The following is a 26,813-nucleotide window of genomic DNA, read 5'->3' as shown; positions in this document are numbered from 1 at the left end:
GTTTTTGCAATATGAAAATTTACCATTTTCGACTATGTACATCGGATTGTTGTTGTATTTTTCCTTCATGTGCATCATCAATGCCCCATGGCACCGAAAAATAATTCAGCAGTCCCCTCTGCAAAATTAATGGAAATTAATTTTCATCTCTTATAAATTGTAAAATTGGACGAAGAAAAAAAAATCTTATTTTGAGTTTTTTTGTTTGTTCTTATACTGGTGTTCCAAAAAACTCTGTTGCTCTCTCCAGTTGTGCTTATAAGGGCATTTCTGTCATGACTGTCTAATGGGCATGAAGAATAAATACAATATTTTGCATACATGGTTGTATACTTGTATACTGATTGAAGCTAATGAAGGCTAACTTGTCTTTGGAGAGGTTTTCCTCTTCTGATGTGAATGGCGGTGAAGTTGGACTTAAGATATCTGGCGCATTTTTGAAGGATAATTCCAAAGAATATTCAATCTTGGAACCTTCATATTTGACAAATGGGAACATAATTATAATTTTGCAGAAGCTAAATGAAAATATAGAACTATACCTGTTAAGAAAGCTTATTATGACATTGAAGTGTATAAGTCTGACCTTATCTCTCCCATACTCAGGGGCAAATCTGTGTATGTCAGGGGCTGGCTTACTACCCCCATGATTTTAAAAATCTTAATTAATAATATATAATAAAATGTAATTGATTTTTTTTTTAAAGTTTGTATATACTTTAGCCCCCTTCATAAAATGACAAATGGGTGCTTTAGCCTAGAGGTTAAGAGCTTCATTTGATGTTTGTGAGGTCATAGGTTCAATTCGTAGTGACCACATTATTTTGCTTTTTGACATTATGCATTTTATAGTTTAGCCTCCTATATTCAAATTTTCTAGTTCTACCCTGGCCATACTTAACCTAAGCTAAATGATTTTGCCTCAATCAAGTTTATATTTAGCTTCAACCGCAACGCAATTTAGTCTTATTTAGCCTGACAAAATTTAATGATGATATATGGTGATTTGTTTATAGTAATGTTGTGAAGTGAACAATATCTTCAACAACACCAAATGAATATTATCACAGAAGTGATAACCATATCAGTGCTGACCAAAATCCAATGCCTGTTTAGTTGCCAAAGTATTGGGTATTGTGTTTCTTCAGTGGGTCAAACCATTTAACAGCAATTACTATTCCAATAGTACCAATTTTCTTTGCCTTATAAGAAGAGCAAAGATAAGACAACAAAAATTTATATTTGAAAGTACAAGAACTGGAGTCGGAATTGGAATTTTAGAAAGTGTAATGCATGTTTTGGTACATGGTCTTTATGTACAAATTTTGAATTCTGTATTACTGCACATAACAGTACATTATTCTGTGTATTTTAAAAAAATTCCCTCAACTACACTTTTTTCAGTGCAGAACATCCAAATCGTTAGCAAATTACCTGATAAGATCTTTTGTGGATGTCAACTGCAGCACCTGCATGAGAAAGAATGATATTGTCAGTTGACCTGGACATAACATAGCGTAATATAACATAATACAACATCACATAAATCTAAAAAAAAATCAGGTGGAGCACTTTTTTTTTTCCAAACAGGGGATTCCGTCTGATATAGCGTCCCGCCAGGACACCATACCGAGTATATGCATTTCCATTTGTAAAATTTGTCCATATCTATTTTTATTTCTAATTTTTTTTGTAGTTACTATCAATAAAAATTTCAGTAAATGGTGGGGCTCAAGTAAAAGACTAATCCATCCTAAAAGAAAATGATCGAAACAACAACAACGGCCATTTTAACAAACAAAAAAAAAAAAATGAAATACAATGTCAAGTCCAAACTGCAATAACATTTATAATTTTTCTATTATTAAATAGGACCAGAGAGTATATGGCTCCCCTCTAGAAACATCAAATGAAATTGCACGGTAAATACAATTCAAAATTCATATGTAATTTAAATGAATGTTACCTAATAAGCACAGTTTCTCTTTTACCTTTCTCTCGAAGTTTCAAAGGAGTGTTGCTCAGGTTCTCCTCACCGTACCCTTGTTACTCTATTCTGGGCTGATAAGCAACAATTCTTAAATGGGCTAAATTTCTCTGTTGCAAAGGCCCACATAAATAATTGAGGATCATTTAAGGACTCGAAATAAATTTAATAATGCTAATTGTAAACTATGGAAAAGAGCAGCTGTACTACAACATTAGCAAGCATACAACACATGAGAAGAACAGAAATAGGTAGAAAGTTCAACCTAAAACAAATGGGTAGCTAAAATGTTCCAGTATGCAAATATTAAAGGAAGAGAAACTAAGAGGGCTGTTCCATGTCTGATTTCTTTTTGTGCTTGGGAATAAACGAATAGAACATTAACTATAACATTATGTTGGGAAGATGGGAAATAGTACGAATACAACATTTCATAATTTACGTCGTAAATCACTCGTAATTGCGAACTACTGCTATAAATTTGCTGCCTGGCATAGAGCAATCCTCTGCTTTTGCTAGTAAATTTATCAATTGCCTTTTTTGGTACTGAAAATGAAAGCTAGAGGAAGGTAAGAAATTGGAGTAGATTGTTCAATGTTGAACTTCTCATTTTCTTCAAGCTTACCAAACAAAATAACAGAGAGAGGAGGTAAAGATGAGACCTCAGAAAGCAAGAAGTGGTCGATGGACAGTCTGATCCTCTGTTGACACAATGAGGAAATGGCGACGATGAAGACCTAGCAAATGGTAGTACAAACAGAATGCACATTAGAGAGGAGCCGGACCCACATAACGGAATCCTTCTCATACAAAGGGTGGAGGATTTTAATTCCATGACAAATGAATATGGCATTAACTAATTTGCTATCATCATAAAGAGGGGGGCAGTAGATGCCGCTAGGGGTTGCTGGAGGATAATTTCTGATTCTTGACCGAATATTTCCCATTTGACCAGAGATCTGAACTGGTACAATGTACTAGTAAGACCAAAAAGAAAACACCACAAAATTAGAATATGCTCTTATCATCCATACCAGAAAAATTCTTGACAGCCATACCAGAAAATTAGCGATTAATATCAGAAAAACTCTTATCAGTCATAGCAGCAAATTTTGCTCTTATCAGCAAAACCAGGAAATTTTTTACCAACAATAATAGAAGAAACCAGCAAAAAAATAAAAGAGCAGATAATCAGAGTTGTTTTTCAGCTAACAGTCCATACCAGTAATAAGTGGAAAACAGCTGGTACTTTTTTCTTGAACTACCACCTCATACCAGAAAGTCACATATGTTCTTATTTTATTTATTTTCTCGGACATGTTCTGGTATCAGCTTATCGAAACAGTCTTTTTTTTTTTTTTGGGTGGCTGCAACAGTGCCTCGGTGGCCAGCTGAAATACAAGTTGAGGAAATTATCCCACAACCTAGCAGGCACTAAGCTTCATCTTCTAGTGTGTATTGGAAATCATCCTAAGAAGTACATAATATTGGGGAATAAATTAAGGGAGGCAGCTATAAATTGGTAGGATATATTTCGTTGGTGTAATTAATGGGAATTACTCAGCAAAAAGATAAGAGGGGGAACTAACCAAATTAAATGATGAACAATTTACCATGAAAGAGATGTTATGCCTAGCATGTGTTATAAAGCATAAGTGTAGAAATTGTGCATGCTATGAGAAATAATATCTTCTAATCTGATTCTGTAAAATAAAGAGGAATGAGAAGAGTACCTGAAGGAACGCCAAGTGTTGCTGCTAAAGCAAATTTATGTTTCAAAAGTATATGATGCCCATGAAGAAACAACTCACCTGTAGGAACCAAGTGTAAAATTTACTCATATGCTAACATGCCTGAAGCCAACCTGAACTGACTGATGCAACAGTCTAATATCAATATCAAGCATCAGGTACTTCACAACATATATATATATATTTTTTAAATAACGTGGTAGAGCACAACATAAAATTTAGTGGAGGAAAAACTCACCTGTAAGAACAAACTTCAATTTTCCAATGGAACTTCCTCAGGTAAGGATACAGATCTAGATATTTAGTGGAAAGGTCCGGTCCGGTTTTGATAACACTGCACCCCATAGAGAGAGAGAGAGAGAGAGAGGAGAGGAGAACGACAATGTCATCAAAAGTTTACTTCTTCATGTTTCAATTTGAGATTACAAAATTTGAATAATATGTATACAGTGTTCACCTTCTTTGTTATCATCTTTTCTTATTATTTCCTCTTCGAAATTTAGTATTATGCGATAGTTTATTGAAGTTGTGTCGTGTAGTGTTCCAGCATGTCGTGTTTAGGCGTGTTCGGAACACGTGTCGTTCTAACACGTCTAAATTTTAAAACGTGTAGTGTCGTGTCATTCCACACAGTGTTGGAGATTAACACAACACATTTATGAGCACAACACTTGTCAAGGCCTATTTCAGTGTGTTGTGTAATAAAAATTTAATAAAAAAAGTAATAATGTAAAAAAATATGAAAACAAAAGTCCAAAAAGCATGTAATAAATTCAAGTTACATTTTTTGAAAGTTTCAATTTTTTCTTTTGTTTTCCGGTCTGAGATCTTTGTTTCTAAGTTCTTTTAATGTTTTGATATACATAAAAGTACACTTTTGGGAGTGCATGATATTTTTGGGTGCATATTTTGTACAAATTGGGTAGTTTATAAAAAATTGGGTCAAATTTCACATTATCACGCGTGAGTAGTGGATTTGTTAGTTTTGAAAAAAAAAAAAAAGAGTAGTGGATTTGCTTTTTCAGATTTTGTCGTGACTTCTAAAGCTCCCAAAGAAGTTAATCAGGAATTGAATTTGGGAGTTCGAAATTTTTTAGGAGGTTTTTGGAGATGCTAATCGGTATGCATCTGTAAAGAACTGTGTATAAATGATTTATTCATGTATATATGGTTTCAACATCCGTAATTTTTATGCATAAGAAAACAAAAAAAATATATATTAAAAATAAGAACCGTCATGTGAAAATTTTAAAAATAGGAAGACAGTATCGGTTTATGGCGTCCCGCAGGGACGCCATGGCATATCCATGTCCAATCTGGAAAAAAAAATGAAAAAAATAATTGTATAAAACTCGGTCGCCATAGCTCAACTATGGTCCGTTATCTGAAAAAAATATTGTATAAAACTCGGCTGCCATAGTCCAACTATGGTCCGTTATTTGAGAGTTTTTAATTTTCTTTTTGAGGGATATCAAGTTTTAAATTAAACTAGATCAACACGTACCAAGTCAAAATTGAGTCAGAATGCAGAATTCAATGCAATCATACAAGGTAATTACTGGATCTGATGACTTTGATTCTTTCTTTCTCTTTCTTTTTCTTAACTTCAGATCAATTGTGATTTGTGGGGGGTGCTCTGACAGTTGAAGATGGAGAACAAAGCTTTGAAACAGATTGAAATTGAATCCCAACACAACTCATCTAGAACATGTAATTGATATAGCATATTGCGTCCCATGTAATTTTTTTTTCCCATCGAATCAAAGATTGTCATGGCGTCCTATGTAATTTTTTTTTTTTTTTTTTCATCGAACCAAAAATTGGCATGGCGTCCTGCTCATATTAATTGGGTTTTTTTTTTCATAGAACTGAAGTTTGACATGGTGTCCCTGCAGGATGCCATAGACCAATTCTGCCTTTCTGTTTTTAAAATTTCTCTGCAACCGTTATCATTTTTAATATTTTTTTATAATTCCAACATTCATATTTTGATAGGAGTGCCTGACCCCGCTTGCACCCCCAGTTCCGCCTCTGAAGTCAATCAAAATTTAAATTTTAGTACGTGTACAGACTCAGTCTGTGAACCCTTTTCTATGGGTGCGCAGACCATATCCGTGCACAATTTTATTATTATTTTTTGTAAGTGTTTTGGTGCGCAAACCAAAATAGAACATAACAGAAAAAAAAAAAAAATCAGATTTTTGATGCGTAGACTCAGTTTGGACACGTGGTAAGTTCTGAATTTTTGAGAAAACAGTGACAAAGTGTGAATTTTGAAAGTTAAAAATGGTAACTAAAAAATTTTCGGAGAAAAAGGGCCTTTACGAAATGAGACAATAAATAGAAAGAAATCTTAAAATTTTATATATTTTGTACTTTTGAATTGAAGTGCGAATTATATATAATTCATTAATTAATGTGAACCATACACTAATATATTATTTAATATTATTCAAACTTTTTTGTATTAATTATTTAATTAAGGGTGAACCGAATATAAATTTAAAGGTGACCTTAATTATTCAATCTTATTTTTTTTTATAAATATTAAAAAGAAAAATATATTGATACTTCAAATAATGTTACACCATTGTCGCACATGCAAAATTTGAAAGACGTTACAAAATGATCTTTTGTCTTAATTAAAAAAATGGTTAAGCAACATTTAATAAAGTATTTATTATTATTTTTTTCAAACAACAGCAGAAGTTATACATCATTTGTAAACAGTAATCGATACATAATTTTTTACTTCATTCGTGCTAACTATATATGATTTACACTGATTTATAGTGTAAAATGAAAAAAATCATGTAGAGATTAGTGAAAAATTAACTGAAATTCAAATAATTTTCTTTGAAGGACTAGAAAATTAACATAAGTGTTACATGCTTTAGATACGTATGTGATAATTTGATCTTTAACATGATATCTCATGTAATAATTTAAACTTCATTGCTCTAAATTGCCCACCTTCATCAACTTGATGGAAATAATCGTCTTCTTACATGGCAAATTACAAGAAACTGTGTACATATTCCAACCTCCGGTTTCATTGATGATCCTTTTTTTTTTTAATCATGTTTGAATGCTTAAAAAGACAATCTACGGCATTAAACAAACACCTTGTGCATGATTTTCTCGTCTCAAGATATCTTTTTAAAACTTGGCTTCATTTCCTCCAAGTCTGATCCCTCTTCATTTATAAATCATTTTAATTTTATTTTTTCTTATAGCTGCAAAAATCTGACTTAAAAAATGTTAATCCAGATTATTTATCACAGTCTTTTTAATAAATTTAATTATATAGTATTCCATCTATTTTTAACGAAACATAAAAATATTTCTAATATTTCAATAAAAAAAAAATAAGTCATAACATTTTCTATTTAGTTAAAAAGAAGAAAATCTTATATCCGTGAAATAATTTCCCGGTAAATCAAGTCTGGAATCGGAAAATTATTTTGCGGATCTAAGAGCTGTATCTAAGAAATTATTTTCCGGTTTCAAAATTTCTACAAATGAGGTATAGATTGGAAAATTATTTTCCGGGGTAGACATTATGCTCATTCCCTTTGCAAATTATAATTTGTAGAAAATCCAATGCTTTCTCAGTTTCACCTTTCGACAATAACCCAACTATAAGGATGTTGTAGGCCATGACATTATGCTCATTCCCTTTGCAAATTATGATTTGTAAAAAATCCAATGCTTTCTCAGTTTCACCTTAATTTCTAACACAACCCAGTTATAAGAGTGTCATAGGTGCATGCCCTTCGTAAATCATGTCATTGAGAGAATCCGATACCTTGTCGGTTTCCTTTTTCTTTTTCTTGAAATCCATCTATAAGAGCGTTGTAGGTCATGACATTAGGCTCAAGCCTTTTGGAAATCATGACATCTACCAAGAAAACCCCATACCTCCTCACTTACACCTTTATTGTACAGCCCATCTGTAAGTCGACATTAGACTCATGCCCTTTGGTTGCACAACCAATCTGTAATAGCTTTGTAGGTCATCACAATCATCACATTACGTTCATGTCCTTTGAAAATCATGTCACCTAGAAAAGCTAATGCCTTCTCAATTTCACCTTTCTTGCACATCCCATCTATCAATTTCACCTTTCTTGCAAAGTCGAATTATAAGAGTGATGCAGGTCACGACATTAGGCTCATGATCTTCGGAAATCTTGACTTTATAATGTCCCATTCCTTTTCAAGTTTACCTTTCTGGCATATGTAAACCAGTAACCTTCGTAAGGCTTTATGTGCACATTTTTCTAATATAACCTTTTACCTATGATACTGGTACGAATTTAACGGATTATACTCTCTGTATCATATTTTCCTCACAATAAATTCTTGGAGATCTAAAATAATATACCAATATCTAAACTATACTACTACTGATGGGTACAAGTATTCGGATTGTAACCACAACCCTCAACTTTCTCAAAAACATGCAAAGGTACCAAACAACAAAATAAAAATCAAAGTTGTTCAAGCCTGATACAAAAGACATAGTTAAGGTTTCAACTCCAAATCAAAAATTGAAAAATCAATCAGTTATATAAGATTTCAACGGCTCAAAATCACAATAAAAATGCAATATGACATTTTACAAACAATATATGCTTTTTCCAACATCATATTAGATGTCTAAACATCACTGCTTGGTGAAAAAAAATACTAATGCGGTTTCTCATTTCTGCAGCGTGAGAACAACAAAGCAAGATAGATGGAAGGAATAACTACATTAGCCCCATACAAGTAGTTTCACATATTTTGTTAATTGCAATTTTGTTAGGCGTCTCTGCATTGAGAACACTAGCAATCATTTTGTGAAGAAACTGTATAAAAAATTGTGTTTAGCAGTATCATAACAAAGGATAACTTGCTATTCCACAGTGCTTATCCCAGGCCGATGTAATAACGTAGCCTAATAATATAATATTTCCAGTTGTACAGTTTTTGTTATGTTCAAATAAAAGTTCAATTTATTTAAATTTGGGCACGCATGTGGTGAGGTCTGCGTGCGTTGTGTGGCACATGAACATTAGCTTATGTGAAAATACAGGTTATCTTTTTCACGTACGCATGTAAAAGTGAAAATGAGGATTTAAATAAATTGAACTTTTATTTGAATATAAATAAAATACAAAATAGCTTATGTGCACGATTTTGATTGATGATTTTTTTTTTAAATTTGAGGTGAGTCATCTGCTAGGTTAAAGAGAAAAAAATAATTATTGAGTTTTTTAGTAACTTTTTACTTCTTTTTTTATCCTTTTTTATTTACGAAAATATATAATAGAATATTTGCTACAAAAGTTTGCATTATTAATATGGATAACTATTAACTACTAAAGTTCGCATTATTAATAGAATATTTAGAACACTGGTCGTACGGGCAAATTCTCGATTCTAGCTTTTCCTGACACAATGTTATATAAATTTTCATTATTTTTGCAGGGTAAGATGGATCCTCTGAGATATCTCATAACGTGTCCGGTGCCCACTCGGGGATAGCGCAGGGGGCAGATTATTTGAACTTTGAGATTCGTGCAGAAGTATTTGAACGGTTGTGATTTTCCATAAAGTCACGCAAAATTTGAGATATCACCGAGGATGCGAATTCAGATGGAATTGACATCCCGGCGTGATTATACCTGAAGCCTCTACTCTACTCTACCAGTGTAGCTCTGCGGCCTAATTATTAAATAATATGAGGCGCACGTCATAAGTCTTGGTAGCGTTGAATATTGTGCCAATGTCCAAGGCTACAAGCTTTGGTATTTCATTTGATATGAACGGGACCCTTTGCATTTTTATTTTTATTTTATCAATTTGAATTTTTATTTTTTAAAATATTTTATTCTAAAATTTTGACAATTTTATATTTACAATTTGAAAAAAAGTTTCACAAGTACATTTTTTTAAAGAGAATTCACAAGTACATGCTAAAACCCCGAAATTTTTATTAATAGAAAATATATTAAAAAAATATCGACATTAGAGAACGCTTTTGATTTTTTTTCGAGATATAAGGAGAACGTTTTGATTTATCACGGCCAAAATTAGCACTAATTACCGCACTTAAAAAAAAAAAAAAAAAAATTCCTACCCGTGATTAATAATCACGGCCAGCATATCATGCCATATTAAAATGGACAAACTCAGATCTCATTCTACACGGTCAGATATTGCACTGGATTTGAATTCTGGCCGTGATTATCAATCACGGCCAGGAACTCTTTTTTTTTTTTTTAGTTATTAGTAAGCGCGGTGATTAGTATTGCTAATTCTGACCGTGATAAATCAAAACGTTTTCCCTATATCTCGAAAAAAACCAAAAGCGTTCTCTAATCTCAATATTTTTTTAACATATTTCCTATTAATAAAAATTTCGGTGCTAAAACCAAGTGACGTATGAATTAGCTGCTGTGTGAATTCACAAGTACATGCGAACTTCACAATACGTAGAATTACTAGTGAATATATTTAGGAACAGAAAAATATGATATTCCTGTTTTATTAAGTCAGGTCCAAGATAAAAAAAAGTACGTGTGGATTTTTTATTTTATTTCGTAAGATTTGTAAATTGCAGTGTTTAAGCTTCCTCCCTAGAGCTCTTTCAAGAAAAAAAATGTTCCCAATCTCATATGATTAGCGAGTTCAATTTTTCCCTCTATTATTTTTCACAATATCATGAAACTGTAAAACCCAATACTTCCAAACTTTTTTCAAATAATTCATGACATGATAAAGTAAGTAGATTTAGTCATGATGAAACAAATCAAAGTAAAATATCTTACCAAAAATCTTAATCAGAGTCGCAATGTTGAAAATTTTAGAGAGATTCAATTGATAAGTTTAATCTTTGACGTTCATTAAAGATATACTTACAAAAGAAACATTATTTTGGAATTTTCAAGGAAATACAAGCAACAATTTTAGCGAGGAAAAAAAAACACTAAATGCTCGTTCCGAACAAATTCTTAACCGTCTGACCAGTGCTGATTTCCAAAAAAAAAGAGGAAAAGAAAACACTAAATGCTCGTTCCGAACTAGTTCTTTTCAGTCTGACCAGTGCTGATTTCCAAAATTGTGACATCAAATTTCGAAAATTCTTCAAAATGTTATTAGAAATGATAAAACAAGACCTTAAATGTAATTACTAAACCGGTCTAAGTTTACATGATTTTCTCTCTCCATAACAATAATAAAAGTGATTTCTTATGTAAACAGATACAAGAAAAATAAAAGTCACAATTGACGAAATAATGTATCGGGCCTGATTAGAAGCCTAGAAGGGCACTTTACTGGCGAGTCCTACGAGTAGATTCTGGATTCCAGCTGGCACAATATTACCTGATATATCCGACAACTGGCTCCTACAAGCTTTCATTATTTATAGGACCTGATAAATTGCTTATGAAAATCCACACAGCAGCAACTGGTAACAGAAAGTTGAATAATTCCCAGGCTCACACATATAAAGCCCCGAAGTTTAGAGAGATATCTACATGACCAATTTGAACCAACTTTGATCTTGATCGATCTCTCTACATGACCAATTTGAACCAACTTTGATCTTGATCCAATATCCAATTGTGACCCTGACCAGTGTCAAGCAAGTATTTCAAACTACGTGCAATGAGAACTAGTAGCACATGACTAGGAAACTAACACACACTAGTACAAAAAGGTTAATTACTAACATGTTATTAGTCACGGTTCCAAATTTTTTTAATGAACCGTGGGTAAACAAGGAATTGAGATGGTCGGAGGACATATATACACGGTTGGACCGTGGTTGTTGTGGTTCAAAAAACTTTACTGTGAGTAAAGAATGAGGATTCTATTTACCCACGGCTTGATTGGATGAACCGTGGCTAATGAGGTGTGAGTAGAAAAAAGTTTGCTATTCAACCATGACATGGATCGGTGAGTAAAAGGGGTGTGAGTAAAGGGGTGTGGCAAAATGTTTGAGCCGTGGGTAAAGAATGAAATAAAATTTTGGTTCCGTCGAAAAAAAATTTCTTATTTAAAAAAAATGATTATGATCTAATTGGATAAGTAAAATGAACTGTCACCAAATCTAGCTACACGTGTCACAGCTTTATTCAGACTTAGGTGCTTATGTGCTAAATTTTAAAAAATAAAATACAATATAAGAATTTATTTTTAAACATATTTGATCAGTTATAGAATTTATTTTTAAATTAAAAAATTGGCCAAGCCCCTAATATAATACTATCTATTAAAGATACAGTATTTCACAATAAGTAAATAGAAAAGAAATCTTTTTCTCAATCATTAATTGAATATCTTATTGTAAGCTGTTAAATCTGTCTTGTCTTATTAAATTGCAGATTGGTTAAACCTAGATAAGATCCATGTCAAATCAACCTAGAAATAAAGAAAAAAGAGGCCCTTCCTCGCGCAAAAATAGATCAAGTGAATTAATGCCGGATGAGGGTTTCAGTGATCAAGTTAATAGAGCACAACCTAGAAATAAAAAAAAAGAGGCCCTACCCTCTGCAAAAATCAACCCGATGGAAAGGAATTTGATATTGAGTGGAACGAATATTGGAGACCCGTGGGCAAAATAGTGTGTTTGTGATGGATCCAAACTAGCCAACAGGTAATAAAACATATTATAAGATCATGAAGTATTACAAGCAGTAAGTAATCAATTAAACTATCTTTTATTTCCGTTCTTTTAAATAGTTATTCTTCTAATATCTGATTAACACTATTTTACTATCCTTTATTTTTCTTAAGGGCTTTTCTAAAGTACACTAAAGAAGGAGGACCCCATTCTAAAGAGCTTAATTTGAAAATACATTGGAGAATGCTCAAGGTTAACACACTAATTTAAATATAATATAGTTGTCATATTTACTTTTAATCTAAATTGGTTTGTTTATATTCCTTTGTACAACTATCAAAAAAATTCAAACTAATAACCTTTCTACTTTTGCAATTCAGTGCCAGCAGCAGTACTTGGGTTGGGAGTGCAGATATTATGTGATGAAATTCATGCACTCATTCGTCATAAGGCATCAAAAAATATTTCCAAAAAATGTATGTTAGTTCTATTATACATCATTTTATCTAAGGGCATGCAGTGGCCTTGCTGTTGCACAATATCCCTCTTTAGTTCATACTTAGGTTCCCAAGAAAATTATGGAGTTTTTCTAAATTTACTTGTGTTCATTTAACATTTTATAATCTTGCATACAGTTTCCCTCACCAGGTGTTGCGCCTCTTCCAATGGATCAGCTCCATGAAATAAGGGGCATGTGGGCTAGAGTGTTCATGGATGAGCACTTCAAGTGATTAGCTTAATTCTAGTTATAGTTCTAAATACTTTGTAATTCTTACTGTTTAACTGTCTAGTTTAGGTATGTGTGTTATATAGTGTAGGGCAGTGTTTATGTAAGTGCAATTATGATGTGGTCTTGAGAATTGTCTAACTCTAAATAGTATTATGTAGTGATATATTGTTCAAATTGTGTGATTTTTGGTATTTGCAATTGCTACTAAATATTGATATTGTTAGTCATGAAAAATAGATATTAATATTAAAACTAAAAGAATAGCCATTGTTAAGGGTGTGGCTAAAAGGTGAAATGAGTTAGAAATGAGTTAGCCGTGGGTGAAGGGTGTGGTTAAAAGGGTGCAAGGGTGTGACTAAAAGGGTGAAATGAATTAGCCGTGGGTGAAGGGTGTGGCTAAAAGGGTGAAATGAAACGCTAATCAGATTGGAGAAAGGGTGTGGCTAAAAGGTGAAATGAGTTAGCCGTGGGTAAAGGGTGTGGCTAAAAAGGTGAAATGAAACGCTAATCTGTGGGTATCCAGATTGGAGCGCTAATCTTATCACGGTTCGACAACCGTGGTTATAAACCTTCACTTTTACTAACTCCCACATTACTCACGGTAGAGAATCCGTGAGTAATTTTAATTTTTGACCGTGGTTAATTTGTTATTCTGTACTAGTGACAGTGATCCGTATAATACACACATCTCAAAAATAATAAACATTCATGTAATCTTGCTTCATACATCACTAAACAAGTCTTACACTTCTACCCTAAAAAAAGCCAACTGTGTCAAACATACCAACATGTCAGTCCAAATATATTTCAAACTACGTGCAATGAGAACTAGTAGCACATGACTAGGAAACTAACACAGTGATCCGTATAATACACACATCTCAAAAATAATAAACATTCATGTAATCTTGCTTCATACATCACTAAACAAGTCTTACACTTCTACCCTAAAAAAAGCCAACTGTGTCAAACATACCAACATGTCAGTCCAAATATACCAAGTCCAACTTATGCTCTTTTCTCTAAATGCACCTACAGAGCATTAGATTTCTTCATGCAATCCAAGGCCTCCCTACAAATTTAATGTCACAACAGCAACATGTCAGATTTTGGGGCAATGATTGCATACTAGGCATGTTTATTTGTTTGATCAATCTCCAACTGTTTCTTCTCTTGCCTCTTCTCTTTTTCTGGTCAGAGCAAAAGAGGAAAATTCAAAATACCCGGAGTTCACACTTCCTGAAAAACCTCAATTAAGAAAGAAAGCAATACTTACAATAGAGCTTTTTCCATTTCCTTATTGGTGGGATCTAATTGAAAGCCATCCAAAAGCACCTGAGAAGCTTCTTCATATCTCTTCCAACACCAAAAAAAAAATGAAAATAAAACACCATAAATAGGACAAATAATTTCCATAGTAAGCATAGTAAAGAGGACCACCACTACTATTGTAATTGTTTTGTGCCTTTCTAACCGCAGCTTTTATGCATGAAACAATTGAAAATAACAAACAACTCTTCCTGAAAGTGCCACACTGGATACACAAAAATCCTTGTCTAGTATTATATGGAATGGGTCCCACCAGACAAATTATATCATAGCGAAGTAAAACAATATCTAGTCATGAGATAGTACCATAGCCGTAACAAGAAATAAAACCAAGTAGAAACCACAAAAGTGCAATCATAACTTTTTTATTATGAACAGAGTAACCTTTAGTAACATGAATGCAGCACCAATACGGTAGTAGGCTTTGGGCCAGTTCGGCCTAAGGGCATGAGTCCTCAAAGCATCCTTCAAAGCGACATGCCCATCCATCATACGAAGCCAGCACATACTCCTATTTGCAAATAATGCTGCATCTGTTGGTGCTATCTCTATTGCCTACATCAAGGGAAAGTGGAAACAATACCAACCAATTCAGAACTCGAAGATTTGAGAGCGTTAAATATCAATTGACAAAAAATATCAAATACATAACTATCCAATAGCAAACTTACTCCAGTATAGAAGATTATGGCAGCTAAATATTCACTTCTCCTAAATGCTTGTTCACCTTTAACTTTCAAGTCAGCAAACCTCTCCTTTCTCCTAATTTCATGCTAAAGTATGCAAAATAATGAAATAAGGCATCTAAAATAAATTGGGAGATAGCACAGGTAACCTTAAGTAATTAGCTTGACATCATGAAATAATGAAATACTAAATTCACAGAGAATTTAAAATGGACCACAAACCTTTTTCTTAAAAGCTGGACACTTGACATAATTAATAATTCCTTCAACATTCCAGTTTGGCACGGTAGGAAGCTGAGATGTAAAAGGAAGAAGCATTTCAACAAATCCCTTCTCACCACGCTCAGCTGCAACTTCTATTGGTAACATCCCATATTATAAAAGAAAAGATATCATTAAAAAAGAAGTCGCATTACTTCCAGAATATAAAGTCCAAAGAATGTTATTACAATAAAAACATAACTATTGATATATTACTTGACCAAGCTTGCGAAGAGAGTATCGATATGTAAATTTTTGATACAAGGTCCGATCTTTCAATTATAATAAAAAAATGATAACAAAAAACTCACATCATTGAGTCTGACTTCACTGGGAATATTGGGGTCTGCCCCACCCTCCAACAAGCACTTCACTGTCTCAGCTGAATTAAAAACAATTGCAGTTGCTAAAGGACAGTACAAGTTTACATCTGCACCAGCCTATTAGTTATAAACACAATGGAAACTATTAAGGAAAAGGAGCAATAGCGAATCTGCAACAATAGAAACTTTTCATCAAGTGAAGCTAGAGTGACTCTAGCGATTATCAAGCTAAACATTTCTAACACTAAAATGCTGGGCTACACATTTTAAGCTTCATTAAAAGTTTCTACAAACAGGGTTCGTGCCCAAAAGCTTCCAAAATGTTTATTACGAAGAAAAAAGTCATACCTTAATTAAAAGCTTGGTGCACTCCAAAGATCCACCAAAGATAGACATGCGTAGTGGAGTCAATTGTTCATTACTGACTTTGTTAATCTGGGAAAAAAAAACAGAAACTTCATTATTACAAGAAATATTTATTAAATAATTAAAATTTCCCCTATATATTAGTTTCGTACTGGAAAATAATTTAAACAAATTACATCAGCATTGTGCTCCAGTAAGATCTTCACAGCTTTTTCGTGGCAACAGCCTGCAGCAACATGAAGAGGTGTCCCACGGTAATTTTCGGGATCCACAGGAATTCCTTTGGAGAGCAAGAATTCAATAGAGTTACCTTGTCCTGGCGACGAAACATGAAAATTAAAAGTTAAACATAACTTACTAAAAATAAAATAAACCGTCATCAACAACTTCAATAATTAACCTCTACTAGATTGAACTTCCAAATTTGGAAAAGAAATGTTATGACAAAAGAGAGAATTTATTTTCCTTTGTATCACCAAGATAACCCATCAATCCGCTCTTATAATTTGTCTTTCTATTTTCCCTTTTGTGCATGTGTGAACAAAAGAGGGAGAAGAAGTGTAAGTGTAAGAAAGAGACCGCATTGTGCTGCGTAATGCAGAGGCGTGTCGCCTTTTCTATCGGTGCATGTAGGATCAGCTCCACAATTACAGAGATAAGTCAAAGTGCCAGTTTTTCCTTCCATGGCTGCATAGAAAAGTGGTGTTCTACCTGTAATATATTCATTAATTAATAATTTTAATTTTATTTCGTTTCCGAAGATCTTATTCATGCCAACCACATAAATAAAAGCATTGCTTGTACAAACAATAACCTTAACTAAGACAGAATGTACCAATATCTCATATTGCTCCAGACAACCAAAAAGTAACAACCATAAATAAAAAAAAGGATAAAATAGAATGGAGTTTAGGAAGTAAAAACAAAGAAAAGAATTCAAAACCTTGATCAGACCGAAAATCTGGATCAAAACCCAATTCCTCGATCAAGTAACGACAGATATCTGTTCTCCCGTAAGATGCTGCACAATGAATAGCACCTACCCCATTGGCATCCTTTGTTATCTCTATGGTCTTCTTGATCCCGTCCCCTTTGTCTAACATCCTTGCCATCTCTGCACAGTTGAAATAAAGAAACGCAAAACAGAACCCCAGAGAAATGGAACAATTAGTTTCTTTAGAAAAAAAAAACTAACTGTCCAAAGCACACCCCACCCCCACCCCCACCCCCCAATTCTCTCTCTTTTGAAAAGGTTGGCAGTAGCTGCCAAGCCTTATATTAATAACAGAATGTGAATAACAATCATACAACTACAAATTACAACACAACAGCCCTCCTAAACATCAGAAACGTAGGTGACATCTTACAGTGCAAATATATATAAACTACAGTACACAACCAATCGTACAGTATCCTAAGATACAGATTGCACTAAACTGAATTCACATCCCCTCAGGTTACCTGACTGAGTACAATTGAATCAGACGGTCTGAAATTGGAATTTTTAACTTGGCACGAATCTCAAAGCACAAATAATACTGCCTCCTAACGCCATTCCGAGCACCTACCGCCTCATTCTCTCTCTCTCAAACAAACACATCCACACGCACACAGACAGACTTCACTGCATGCATGCAGAAAAAACATCTATAATTGTCTTCGAGTGAGGCTATGGTACTATGCATAGCGTGGATTGGTTCGTACTACGGATCAATATTTTTGTTTTCAAAATCCTAACGATATACGAACCACCGTTCAACGTGGTATCAAAGTTGCAAAAACAATTGGGCAAAAAGATAACCTAGGTTATTTTTTTTTAACTTTTATTTGTTGAAAAAAAAAAAAGTTGAAAATACTCTTGAGAACTGAGAGTTGCCCCAACGCAGCAGCATCCAAAAGCATATTTTGCAACTCTTCTCGACTTCCGCCTGAAATTAGACGAAAACAAAAATAAGAAAAAGAGTGAGAGGAGAAATTCTGACGAATGATGGAGGTGACGGAGAAGAATGGGGCGCGGCGCTCGTACCTGAGAAATCTCGCGCCATTGAATTGAAGAATATTGAGTGGGTTTAGACTTTAGAGGGTAGCGGGAGCAGGAGAAGGAAATATATGGTAGAAGAAAGTATATTTTATGGAGCATGTTTAAGTAGCCCAGAAAATTCCAGAAAATTAGATTGGGATATCATATGTTTCGAAGTTGCCATTTTCTAGTTCATTCACTTTGAAATAGGGGCACAAGCGACTGAGCGAGTCGGGTTTGAGTCGGTCGATATTTTATTGTATTTTTAATTTGATTCTATCTTCAATCTTGTTTGTTTACGAGTTTAAACTAGAAAAGCTTTAATCAAGATATATTAATAATTGGTCCTTTTCAAATGAAAATTTGAGTCAAAATTCAAAAAGTTCTAATCAACAAAGTCGAATTTCTAACTAGGTTCGAAATAAACAAGCCACACAATTACACAAATGATCAATTATATATTAAATTTTTTTTTTCATTTACCCTTGAAACTTTTCCAACTTTTTAATTACCATTTACTCTTTATTAAATCTAATAAATATCTCGATTCTTTTTACCATTTTCTTGCCCACGAAATTTTAGGAATAACTGGATAGTTTGAACTTGAAAACTGAGAATTTTATTTTCCGTTTAGGAGAGAGAGGGCGACAGACGTGCGGAAGAAATTTATCTCAGCTGATTATTTTGTCACACTAGAATTTATAAACAATTTCTTATTAATAAATTATTTTTTAAAGTTATTAAATAAGAAACTCTTCTACATCTCTAAAACTGAGTTATAAAACTGCCACGTCAGATTAAAAACTCTAAGAATTTCAGAGATATAGATGCTCAGTATCTCCGACTGAAGTCAAAAATATGAATTCCGAAGCCTCTAGCCCCAAATTCAATATCTTCTCCGTCTCTGCCAATGAGAGCTGATACAAAATCAATGGTCTATTGTTTATGTGATTTAAATTTATTATTCACATTACTATTCTCGATACTTAATTTTCTTTCACTCTTCTTTTATATATCTTTCCTTATATTGTTTTATGATTTTGAAATGTAAAAGTGAAAAAAATGAACTTTTATTTTAATATAAAATGCAAAAATAGCTTATATGGATGATTTCGCATGAATGCCCTTCTGGAATTTTGATTTAGTTTTTCCTTTACCCTTTTTTATTTATGAAAATATATAAGAGAATATTTACTTCTGTAATTTGATCATTAGTATGGATGACTAAATATAATTGCATCTTATGTGAATTTAATACAAAATTTTTTTTTTGCATGTGAGTGTAGACTAAATTTTATGAACTAAGAATTGTCGATCCATGTAACTAATAATTTCATGCAATTAATGTAGGTATTTATGTAATTAACAACTCTTTTATACTTATGTCAATATGTCTTCCAAATGTTTGAAATTTAGAACTGAATGATATAATTGCGTAATTCAAATTGCATGAGGACCATATATATAATTGACTCCTTGTGAAATAAATTTAATATCTATGCAAATGACTAGGCTATGGACAGGTGTCTTGTGTTTTTACTCAAGATCATAACTTGTTCATTCTCGTCTCTTAACTATCACAGATCATTTCCAATTCATTATGTCTCCACCATAATTACAATTTGTGCTCTGCTTCAATCTCTCCTTCGTTGGTTTTTTTTCTCTACAAGCTAGCTCCATTGACTTATAAGCTCGCCTAGTAAGTAGTACCTAGTCTGACTGGTATAACATCAACTCTAAAATCTATAATATCTACTTCAAACGGTAAATCTAAACTGTTCAAACCAATCTACTTTATTAGTTGTGTGTTTACATCAAAATTTATAATTTTTCGAATTTATTTAGTATTAAGTCAAGCGGTCAAATGTGTAAGTTTTTAAGTTAATTTTAATACATTCATTTTCAAAAAAATTACCACTTGATTTGATACTAAAATAACTCAAAAATATAAACAAAATTGTATCTAAAGGCATCACTCATAAAGTAAATCAGTTTGAACGGTTTGAATTAGTCGTTTGAAGCCTATTAAATTGATTATGAAGTTAGATATGACACCGATATTATAATAGCCGGACTAATTAGTAGTAACTAGTAAGTGGTTATTTATATAATTTTTAAAATTATTCATCGATATTAATTGAAAAATTAATATTGGGCTTAATTTAGCTTAAAACTAATTAATTAGATTGTATAGATTATGTTTAGTAGTGCATAGATTAATTAATAATTAATTAGTTGATCGAGTTGTATATTAATTTCAATAATCAGTCCAAATATGTGGTCCAAATTTTTTTCATTTGTGTACCAACTAATTAAAATGAAAATCAACCATACTTGAATGCATTACAGGACGTTAAGCGATATATAATAATGTTAATTCATTATTCATGGACGGGTGGAAGAGTTTCTAAATTATGCATTTTCAAACCCTAGATGGTATTTAAACGAGATTGAAAAAAATTACATTATATTCCTATTTACTATGTACTTAAGTCTTTGTGAGATAATATATAGGATATATTTCTAGAGCGGGGCAAGGTTGGCAAATATTTATTGAGCAAAATGGAAAAAGTAGCTCGGGTCCACTCCATTAATGATACTTGAAAATTTACATGCAACTTTCAACAGCACATAATAGTTAATTTTTTTCGTTATTTTTGTTTGTCATGCAATGATTTTTATATATATTTAAAGATATTGTCAAATAATGTTGTAATAACTTTACATAAAAAATATTGATATCGTACAAAATTATAATATTTAAGTTTATAAAAAAAAAAAAAAGGTTGACGGATGAAATATTGATTTAGATAAGTTATTTGCATATTATTATTATAATTCCTAAGAAAATTAAGAAGGTGCACAATATCATTTTATAAAAGTAAATAATGTTGATGTTCTAAATTAAACACATTAAATTATTTCCTTAATTTTAAAAAATGTATTAAATAAGAGCAAAATTGACACAGAAAAAAAGTTCTTAGCCCTGATAATAGTAAATTAAGATCTCAATATAGCACTTCTCTAAAAATAAAGGTTAGAATACTACGGTGTACATGATCCAGCTGTATGACCTGTATCTTACCTTCTACATGACCTATATTTTTATTCGGTGCCTATTTGAAATGGAGGGGTCAGTTTATTGTGTTTTGAGATTCTTGCAGAAAGAATTTAAATGGTTCAGATTTTGCGCAGAATCGCTCAAAGTCTGAGATATCTCAGGGGATGCGAATTCGTCGTGTAAGACGCCATTGTGCAACTAGACCAGTTACTTCAATACTTGGCAGCCACCAAAAAGAAAAAAAGACCATGCCTACGGGCTTCTATTAAAAAAAGAAAAAAAAAATAGAGATAGAGAGAAAAGACTGACCAGGAATAAACATTAATTAATGTGTCGTTTAACAATTTTGGGAAGGGAAAGAACAACGACTGACCAGGAATGACAGTATATATATTGCTGAAATGTGTCAATACCGTTGAGCTCAAAATAAATTGTATGAATTAAAAATTGTCGATCAATGCAGCTAATAATTTCATGCAATTAATGTTTCAAAATATTTGTGCAATTAACAACTCTTATACAGTTATACTTATTCAAAGTTTCAAACATATCTTCCAAATATTTCAAAATTCAGAACTAAATCATATAATTGTGCAATTCAAATTGCATGAGTTAAAATAATGTGGACCATACAAATGACTCCATATGAAAATAAATTTAATATCTATGCAAATGAGGTTAATTATGCACATGTCTTTTTTTTTTTTACCTCAAGATCAGAACTTATTTTTCCAAAAAAAAAATGTGGTTCATTCTTTGTAATTGCTCAGAACTTATCTCAGGTCATTTCCAATTCATTATGTCTCCACTGCAGTTATAATTATTGCTTTGCTTCGTTCTCTTCTTGCTGGTTTTTCTCTCTACAAGCTAGCTCCGTTATTTGTATAATTTTTTAGATCATATAGAATTGCGATGAATCATCAAATGCAAAAGCAAAGGCATTATATTAATATGCTAGAATTAGCTGATGAGCAATTATGAAAAATCAAAGTAATTAATGGAGATAGCGCACCACAATGTTGATTAACTCGTTCACAATTATGGATCTAGCCACCAATGGGAGGATCCCTCTAGCGAACTATGAATTAATTAAGCATTTTTTTACTATATTTTACCTTATTTATATCGTATTCAGCAAGGTGCATATAATATTATTGTTTTACTATATTTTACCTTATTTATATAGTATTTTCTAAAGGAAAATATATATATTATTGTTTCATGTTGGTCAAACGATGGATGAAAACAAAGGTTCATGTACTTTTTTTGTTTTGTTTCATAAACAATGCTCAAGTAGCGTATAATTATGTTTCGGCCCAGAAAAGATATTTGTAAGAGGTTGTTTTTTTTTTTATATTTGTGAAATATATTTTTTCAATTAGTTATTTTTTCTTTTTATAAGCGAAGCCTGTAGGCAAGTTTACAATTAGTTACCGGTGCACAAACAGGAGAGCATAACTTTAGCAGGAGCGGACCCATATTGTACTGGGATAATTGTCTCTTTCTGAATTTTAAATTTTAGTGGAGATTTATCGGTATCAACCGACTTTGCCTTCTCTTGATAACACTTTCCCACTCATCTGAATGTTTGATTTGTAATTTAAAATTAAATTTAGAATTAAAACTAAAATATTTTTTTAAAATTGTGATTGGTAATTAGAATTATAAACTAAAACATCAGAAATTACAAATCAGAGCATTGAAAAATATTAAGTTAAAATCGAGTGCTCAATTAATTAATATATTTAAACTCAATTAGCTATCTCAATCCGCCCATAAACTCTAGTCCCGACAAGTTCAGATTCCCTAAAGTAATTTAATCTTTGAGTTTTCAATTAAGACTGTCCAATTCGAATCCGTCGTTTGAAATTGTTTTGCAATTCGAATTCATCTTTCGGAATGCGTATGCTCCACTTCGAATAAATTATCACGGATTCAAATCGACAGTCCCGATTTAAAACTCAACAATTGAGTTACTTTGCTGGATCTGAACTCAGTCCCGACCCCCTAGGCGTGATCATTGAAGTTTTACAAAAAGCGGAGAAGATTAATTGATTTTCGTTCCAAAGAAGATATTCCTCATTGAAGATAAAGACAAGCTGCCTTTTTCCTTCTAAAAGGAAGTTTCAGTATTATTTGTGGTTTCATTTAAATGTACGATATATATATTAGAATCAGAAACCTTTTTATAGAGAGACCTGGTTGAAATGTTGAATTAAGATTGCGTATCCTCTGCATTAACTCAAAAAGAAATTTTTTGAGTTAATAAATCTCAACCGTCCGATTGTAAACGGATTCCATTCGAATTTTGTTTAAAATGTAGATAGTCTTTAACATTAGTGCGAATCTAATTCGCACAAATTTTGAAGCTGATCGAACAGTCCATATGCATTAACTCAAAAGATTCCTTCTTAAGTTAATGGAGAGGATATGAATTATTGAATTAATGGATCGAGTCGCCCGAACTTGGTGAGATCGGTGACTTGCTTGCCTCGCCTGATATTTTCCGAGTGCTTAAATAGAGTATAATTGTCACGTGTTGCGTATGCGGACCAAATATCAAGTACAGTGCATCAAGTTCATTTAGAAATAATATATGTATACGATACTTTTTAGCATGACACTTGGACTATTGTACAAATATTTGTGTTTCCATCGAAATATAACTTTTAAAATGTCCCAATAGTTAATCCGAACATGCTAATTAAAATGACTGATACTTCAAGTTGTCCAATGAAATGAATCGTTTATTGCTAAATTGTTTCGTTAATTTCCTGACAACATTTCTTTGTTCATTTTATTGATATTTTTTTTTTCCTTGTGAGAAACTGTATGTAGTTAAAAGTTAAAACTCTCTTCCAATACTTTGCGAACTTCACAGTTTGTAGAATTACAAATTAATAGATTTAAGAAAGGTTAACAAAAGTTTGGGCTCTTCCTTGAATCACACACAAAAAGAACCCAAGGTGAATCCAAAAATATCTACATGAACTGATCTATGGCGAGATGTGTTCCTAAATAATGTTTATCAATTTTGACCAATGCATTCCCTGTATGTGCTAAAAACCAATACAGCACAATCTATTGGTAAGATACGCCCCTAATTTTGAAATACACGCATTTCAAGGAAATAGTACCACACACGACGAGAAACTAATACAAGGATCCCTATAATACAAACATCAAACGAAATAAATGCTTGTATAATCTTGCTCCATACAAAACTAAATAAGTTTTATGCTTCACCCTCAACAGAAGTTAACTGTGTCAAACACTACAGAAAATTTTAAACAAACCAAGAGGTCACTCCAAAATAGAGCAAGTCCAACTGATGCTCTTTTCTTTGAATCACTAGTGGAAAAACAGGAATCAGGATCGGCTTATCTGGATCGGGTGTACTAACCAACCGATACTAATACTTACCTGAATCGGTTCTATCACTAAAACCGATACTAAAAGCTAATGAAAGCACAGCACATGCACTATCAGCATCGGTTCTAATATTAAAACCGATGCTGATACTATCAACATCGGTTCTAAGTTTAGAACCGATTCTGATTATAAAGTATCAGCATCGGTTCTAAGCTTAGAACCGATGCTGATAGTATCCGCATCGGTTCTAAGCTTAGAACCGATGCTGATACTATCAGCATCGGTTTTAATATTAGAACCGATTCTGATTGTAAAGTATCAGCATCGGTTCTAAGCTTAGAACCGATGCTGATACTATCAGCATCGGTTTTAAGCTTAGAACCGATGCTGATAGTTCATATTTAGCTTTATCCCGAAGTCTGATTCTTCACAGAATCATTTTTCTTTCTTCTTCCTCCATTGCTTGGCGCAGCAGCTATCTTACTGGTCATTGATCATCTATCTCACTCTTCGTTCTCAGGTTCATTAATTGATTAATCATCTCTTTTCTCAAGTTTGATGTTAGATCTAGCACAATTTAGGTTCTAATTCGGCCCATTTTATAAACCCTAATCTATCTTTTAGGTTTTAATACATTTTTATATTTTAAGCTTTTCTTTATATGTGAAGATGAGCAAATTCATGATATATATGAATTTTTGATATAACTATATTTGCACATGCATGCTATATTTGAGCTTTTGATATATACCAATATATACCCTAGCATGCATCATATATATGTTATATAGTATTTGGCTAATATGCTATGGGTTGCATAGAGGCCTCCCGTGCTACGGCTCAATATTTGAGTTTTCAAAATACTCACGGTCGATCCGAACCGTTTATCTTGTTCTCCGTATTAATATGTGTTTGGAGACCAAATTTGACATTTTTTGGAAATTGTTTACTATTTTTTTATGGTCCAGATTTGTATGAAAAACAACGATTTTCAATAAATCTAAAAAAATAGTTAAAAATTTCCAAAAAATGTAAAATTTGGTCTCCAAACACATATTAATACGGAGAACAAGATAAACGGTTCGGATCGACCGTGAGTATTTTGAAAACTCAAATATTGAGCCGTAGCACGGGAGGCCTCTATGCAACCCATATATAGCATCGTAGTTAAGTCCATGTTATATATATATACATCTCTTATTTAGGTTCCGATGGTTTAATTTTGTAGTTTGGCTATTATTGAGAGATTTGGTGCAGCGATCTTCATCTCACTCGGTACGGCATCTAAAAAAGTTGTAAGTACCACATAAAACTCATGTTTAATTAGTTTTGTGCATAAATGTGTATTTCGATAGCTAGACTAAATAGATTTGTAGTAAGTATGTAGCTAGAGTATTGTCTTGAGAGCCAAAACCGCATGATTAATGCCTTTAAGTCATGATACCCGTTCAAAATTAATCCATTAGGGATTAATTTTGAATAGTCCCCGTTTTGGGACTGCTCTTTGAATACTTTGTCTCAATTAGGATGTGACCACTTGTTAGTCGTGTTTTAGTATTTAAGAAAATTTCGGCAGCATTTCTCCTTATTAGTTCCCCGAATACTCGGGGAACTAAGGGGAAATGCTGCCGAAATTTTCTTAAATACTAAAACACGACTAACAAGTGGTCACTACTGAGACGAAGTATTCAAAGAGTGGGATAGGATGGTAACCAGGCCCCATGTAAGCCTTACTGTGAATATAATTTAGTACCCCAAGCTTGTTATAAATTAATTGTGTTCTACTATAATTGCAGATGGACCGCAGTTGGATGTACGAAGCATCACGTCTATCGGATGAATATACGACAGGTGTCGAGGAATTTATCAGAGTTGCTATGGAAGATATGGCGAATAAGGGGAGTACAATGATGTCGTGTCCTTGTCGTGATTGTAACAATGGTCAAAAATTTTCCAACTCGAACCAAGTGAGGAGCCATTTAATCCGTCGTGGATTCAAGCAAGGATATAAGTGTTGGATATGGCATGGTGAGAGTTTTCCAACCGACATAGGTACTGGTACTGAGCATCAGGAATACCATACCGTTGGGGATGAGGGGAATGACTTACGGGGATTGGAAACCGACGTAGGTACTCGTACTGAGCAACAGGAGTATCATACCGAAGAAAATGATGATATAGTGGTAGATAAATGTGATAATTTTGATCAAATGTTACGTGATATAGAAGAGGATTTTGATAATGATAAGCAGTATTGTTTGTTTGAGAATTTGTACGAAGATTCTAATAAGGAATTGTATCCTGGTTGTT

The 26,813-nt window shown here is 32.8% G+C and overlaps 1 protein-coding gene and 2 long non-coding RNA genes across 5 annotated transcripts; 1 reads left to right on the top strand and 2 right to left on the bottom strand.

Moving 5' to 3' along the window:
• Positions 1-7,575: 7,575 nt before the first annotated feature.
• On the bottom strand, positions 7,576-8,654 carry LOC144575709 (uncharacterized). Its single transcript, XR_013518507.1, has 2 exons — positions 7,864-8,654; positions 7,576-7,832 (listed from the first exon to the last, which is right to left on the bottom strand). It is a non-coding gene; the product is annotated as an uncharacterized LOC144575709 (long non-coding RNA).
• Positions 8,655-12,226: 3,572 nt separating this feature from the next.
• Positions 12,227-13,118, top strand: LOC144575360 (uncharacterized). Of its 2 annotated transcripts, XR_013518417.1 has the most exons (4): positions 12,227-12,428; positions 12,529-12,607; positions 12,736-12,831; positions 12,991-13,118. It is a non-coding gene; the product is annotated as an uncharacterized LOC144575360 (long non-coding RNA). The 2 variants fall into 2 exon arrangements; XR_013518418.1 differs by lacking the exon at positions 12,736-12,831.
• Positions 13,119-13,904: 786 nt separating this feature from the next.
• On the bottom strand, positions 13,905-18,189 carry LOC144575978 (uncharacterized). Of its 2 annotated transcripts, XM_078326250.1 has the most exons (12): positions 18,077-18,189; positions 17,907-17,978; positions 16,994-17,164; positions 16,630-16,761; positions 16,227-16,366; positions 16,033-16,119; positions 15,673-15,801; positions 15,323-15,475; positions 15,086-15,187; positions 14,799-14,969; positions 14,362-14,441; positions 13,905-14,157 (listed from the first exon to the last, which is right to left on the bottom strand). In XM_078326250.1, exons 1-12 carry the CDS (start codon positions 18,093-18,095, stop codon positions 14,118-14,120), a joined length of 1,296 nt encoding a protein of 431 aa, XP_078182376.1. In that variant the 5' UTR covers positions 18,096-18,189; the 3' UTR covers positions 13,905-14,117. The 2 variants fall into 2 exon arrangements, with proteins under 2 accessions (XP_078182376.1, XP_078182377.1); XM_078326251.1 differs by lacking the exon at positions 13,905-14,157 and having other exon boundaries at positions 14,376-14,439.
• Positions 18,190-26,813: the final 8,624 nt, after the last annotated feature.

Source organism: Carex rostrata, chromosome 24 (assembly GCF_964058835.1).
Source record: "Carex rostrata chromosome 24, lpCarRost1.2, whole genome shotgun sequence".
Lineage (NCBI taxonomy): Eukaryota > Viridiplantae > Streptophyta > Magnoliopsida > Poales > Cyperaceae > Carex > Carex rostrata.
The sequence above is the reverse complement of the archived record's forward strand: the minus strand, read 5'-3'. Positions and strand labels throughout refer to the sequence as shown.